The 4735-nt window shown below is 55.9% G+C and overlaps 1 protein-coding gene across 1 annotated transcript; it reads left to right on the forward strand.

The window, feature by feature from the left end:
* Nucleotides 1–952: 952 nt before the first annotated feature.
* LOC123137824 (protein NRT1/ PTR FAMILY 7.2) lies at nt 953–4501 on the forward strand. The gene is made up of 4 exons (XM_044557667.1): nt 953–1164; nt 1330–1510; nt 2294–2511; nt 2692–4501. The coding sequence occupies exons 1-4, from the start codon at nt 1162–1164 to the stop codon at nt 4132–4134; spliced, it is 1845 nt and encodes a 614-aa protein (XP_044413602.1). The 5' UTR covers nt 953–1161; the 3' UTR covers nt 4135–4501.
* The last annotated feature ends 234 nt before the right edge of the window (nt 4502–4735 follow it).

Below are 4735 nucleotides of genomic sequence, written 5' to 3' on the forward strand. Positions count from 1 at the left end.
TGGGAGGAATATTGACTGTGGTAAGCCGTTCCAATCTCTCCATAGTGAGACACGAGGGAAACACCAAGAACTGTTCTTGTAACAAAACACCAAGAACCGGATGGTATTGTTCTTATTCCGAACCATTTCTTTGGAATATACTAGTACAGGCACATATAGTGCACACAATTCAGGAGCAAGCAACCAGCACCCCCGGGCCTGGCGTCCATTTACTGAAAGCAAGCGACCAGCACACCCAGGCCTGGCGTGTGGCGTCCATTAACTGAAAGCAAGCGGATGTAAATGTGATTACATGCAGGAATGCTGGTTTGATCACGGCTAAGCATACATGGTACCTACTACGTGTACCTACTAATGTGGAATGCCAATCATATTATGAGGAGATTTCCAGAGAAAGGGAAAGATTGGGGGCACGCCTCCCACGCGCACTTCTTGCCCCGTTTTGCGGACGAAATGGGCCGGGAGTGAGTAAAGGAGCAATGCTACATCTACTAAACCTTACGTAAGGCTTCGTAACTTTGTTCGTAGATGTAGTATTATTGGTGAGTAAAATCACTCACTTTTGCTGCGCGGGCTAAATACGGGTTACTGGTACCACCAACTGCTGAAGCCACCACCTGCAGGAGTTACTGAAAACAGAGCGTGCTGAATTTCAACCGCATCGCCGACGACAGAGACGAGTGAGCAAAGCGCACACGACGCACGAGGAACGAGCTGGATTTCTTCCGTGCGATGATGGGCTGTGGTCTGTGGCCTCTGGGCTCTCTGGCAGTCTGGCTGGCTGGAGACGGGTCAGGTCAGAAGAACAAAGAGAGGAGCTAGGGGGTAAAAACACAAAGAAATAGAGCGTGTCCATCGGCCGTGACGTCCATCTACCTAAGATACCTGAACCAGTGACCTCATGTGAACGGAGCAGGCCACGCACACTGCCTTCCTCGCTAGCTTTTCCATTCTGCACACCCTACCAAAGCCCGGCCGCGGGCTCTATAAAGCGCACCGCAGAAGCAAAGCAGCTACCTCATCGCCTCGCCTCGTCTCTTGCTCTCTCTCTTTGCCTTCTTGCTCGGCCTCCTCCTCGCAGCAGCAGCAGCCTCTCAGCTTCTCTCGTTGCATTATTCGACGGACGCCGACTGCTGAGGAGATCCAGCAAGGAAGTGAGAAATGGTTAGGACCTATGCTCCACCTCTACCTCGTTCCTAGTTATTTTCTCTACGTGGCTGCAGCTAGCCAGGGATCAGTTTCGTCTTGCTTTGTACTACTCTCTGAGTCTTTGTTAGATAAGAATCTGCTGGCAAGTCTAACAGTATGTGTCTCGATGTACGGCTGCAGTCTGCGAACGAGGGAGACCTGACGATGAGGGTGATCGCCATGGGCGGCGATGCCGCCGCGGAGAGGAGGGCTGCCGAGGAGAAGCTCTGCGAGTACACCCTCGACGGCTCCGTGGACATCAAGGGGCGGCCGGCGGTGAAGGGCAAGTCCGGAGGATGGCTCGCCGGAGGCCTTATTCTCGGTAATTAATTTCATCATCTTTTCTTTAGGCGAAAAACAGCAAGGATTTCCCCCTACCAGCTGCATATATTATCTGCTGATCACCGTCTCCCTCCACTAGAAAAGCTAGCAGAACGAAACGAAAAGACAAGATTTGATAACCAGGCTTTTTCCCAGTGAACTTTACGCCGCTGTGATACGTAGGAGTAGTGCAGCGGCACATACTTGTGGTGGTAGTGCAAGTCCATCGATCTGAGGTGACGTTTTGCCTCAAAGCAGCTGGTAGACACCGGCCCTTTTGCGGAATTCTGCATGCTGAGGTGACATCGGCCATGCAGCGCCCGGAACTGGGGATTCCCCGCCACGGGGGAGGCGCCTCGGGCGCACTACGAATGCTAATTCAGGGCAGTACCATTACGAGACAGCAGACGTATCATCCATACGATCCAACACTAGCCATCGGCCGATCCATCTGTAGCGCTGGCTGGCTGGCTATGTGGTTGGTTGGACGACAGTGTTGGCGCTCTCCTAGCTAGCTGCCACAACTGTAAGTTATTATTGGCACTGAAGTGACGCGCTTCGGTTGATCAGTCGGCGCTCCACGTTGCCTTCAGGGGGAAGCGTCGAAAGGCGATTTCGTTTTCGTTGTACAGTTTACACTTTTGTTGGCACTGTACCGGTTTGTGTGTATGTCGTCGCGTGGTTAGCCAGCCATTAGCATTTAGTAGTGTAGTACCGACTGATGAATGAACCGACCCTTGCCGGTGGTCATGCATCTAATTTGATTTGATGCTTTGATTTGCAGTGAACCAGGGCCTGGCGACGATGGCCTTCTTCGGCGTGAACGTGAACCTGGTGCTGTTCCTGACGAGGGTGGTGCAGCAGAGCAACGGCGACGCGGCCAACAACGTGAGCAAGTGGACGGGCACCGTCTACATGTTCTCCCTCATCGGCGCCTTCCTCAGCGACTCCTACTGGGGCCGCTACAAGACCTGCGCCATCTTCCAGGCCATGTTCGTCCTCGTAAGCACTCCTACCCAACCTCTGTAGGTTTTTCTAGTTTGTACTGTGGTTTTGTACGCGCGATCGATGGGCGATCACTGTCGCGGTGCACATCAGGGACGGGCGTACGTAGTACGTAGGTGGTACCGCGCGCGCGGCCGTGGGCTGATCGCTGATGATGCGCTGTGCACCTTTTTGCAGGGGCTCGGGCTGCTGTCGCTCTCCTCGCGGCTATACCTCATCAGGCCGGTCGGGTGCGGCACGGAGCACACGCCCTGCGCCTCGCACTCCGGCACGGAGATGGGGATCTTCTACATCGCGCTCTACATGATCGCCTTCGGCAACGGCGGCTACCAGCCCAACATCGCCACCTTTGGGGCCGACCAGTTCGACGAGGAGGACCCCGCCGAGGCGCACTCCAAGGTCTCCTTCTTCAGCTACTTCTACCTGGCGCTCAACCTCGGCTCGCTCTTCTCCAACACCTTCCTCAGCTACCTCCAGGACCATGGCAAATGGGTTCTCGGGTTTTGGGCCTCCACCGGCGCCGCCGCCACCGCCTTGCTGCTCTTCCTCAGCGGGACGCCCCAGTACCGCCACGCGCAGCCCTGCGGCAACCCCATGGCCAACATCTGCCAGGTGGCCTCCGCCGCCTGCAGGAACTGGAAGTCTGGCGGCGTGTCGCCCGACGTGGAGATCCTGTACGAGGGCGACGAGAAGACGGACGCCGGTTCAAGGAAGCTTCTGCACACTAAAGGCTTCAGGTTCTTGGACCGCGCGGCACTCACCACCGAAGACACCAACTCCAAGCTCGCCACCTGCAGCAAAACGCGCGACCAGTGGAAGCTGTGCACGGTGACGCAGGTGGAACAAGTGAAGAGCATCCTCCGGATCCTCCCTATCTGGGTCTGCACCATCCTCTACTCCGTCGTCTTCACCCAGATGGCGTCGCTCTTCGTCGTGCAGGGGGCCGCGATGCGCCGGGCCACACCTTTGGGCGGCTTCTCGATCCCGGCCTCCAGCATGTCGGCCTTCGACATCCTCACCGTGGCCACCACCATCTTCCTGTACCGGCGGGCCATCTGCCCATTCCTGGCACGGTTCACCGGCCGCTCGACCGGACCCACCGAGCTGCAGAGGATGGGCCTTGGCCTGGTCCTCGGCGCAATGGCCATGGCCACCGCCGGCACGGTCGAGCACTTCAGGAAGGCCAGCGCGACCACCGCCAACAGCAGCGAGCTGCACATCCTGTGGCAGGTGCCGCAGTACGCGCTGATCGGCGTGTCGGAGGTGATGATGTACGTGGGCCAGCTCGAGTTCTTCAACGGCGAGATGCCCGACGGGTTCAAGAGCTTCGGCAGCGCGCTGTGCATGATGTCCATGTCCCTCGGCAACTACTTCAGCGACATCATCGTGAGCGCGGTGACCAAGGCCACCGCCGTGGACGGGCGGCCGGGCTGGATACCGGCGGACCTGAACGAGGGCCACCTCAACAAGTTCTACTTCCTGCTCGCCATACTCTCTGTCGCCGACTTCGCGGTGTACCTCGTCTTCGCCGGCCGCTACAGGAAGAGCTGCAAGGTGGACGGGCGGAGCGACGACGAGGAGGAAGGAAGCGTGGACGACGAGGAGGCATGCCACGCGTGACTCGGCGGCCTCTCTCGACGGCCGCCTGGCTGCGGTGGTTCTTGAGATCGGAGACTTCATGCACGAGCATTGGTACGTACGTTCAGCGCGCGCGACGGGTCTCTCGTTGATGATAGGACATGCATGGGATCGGCGGTGGCTGGCTGCTGCTGCGACTAAAGAATAAGCATGCCAGTGTCATGTGCAACTACGATGGCATGTACGCCTATGTCTAGCTATGTGTTCGTTTCTTGGCATTTTTGGCCAGTGTGACGCTGTAACTGACCACTACTTATGTTCACGGTACCGCTGACTAGTCTGCTACCACTTCATTTATATGCATGCATGGACAGCGCACTTCATTTGTATGCATAACTTTCTTTCTTCCTGTTGGTTCCGGTTTGCAACAGACCCTGCACACTATATATACTAGATGATACCCCGCGCGTTGACGCGGGAATTGTAGAAAGAAATAAGAGGATATATTAGAGAAATGAAATATAGATAATTTGAATATACTTGTTAACCAGTCATCCATCTACCAGCTAAAGTAAAATCATTTCATAAAACGGAACAATTCACAACTGGGAAGAAAAATACAAAGATTGTGTGTTTCTTATAT

This window comes from Triticum aestivum, chromosome 6B, assembly GCF_018294505.1.
Source record: "Triticum aestivum cultivar Chinese Spring chromosome 6B, IWGSC CS RefSeq v2.1, whole genome shotgun sequence".
Lineage (NCBI taxonomy): Eukaryota > Viridiplantae > Streptophyta > Magnoliopsida > Poales > Poaceae > Triticum > Triticum aestivum.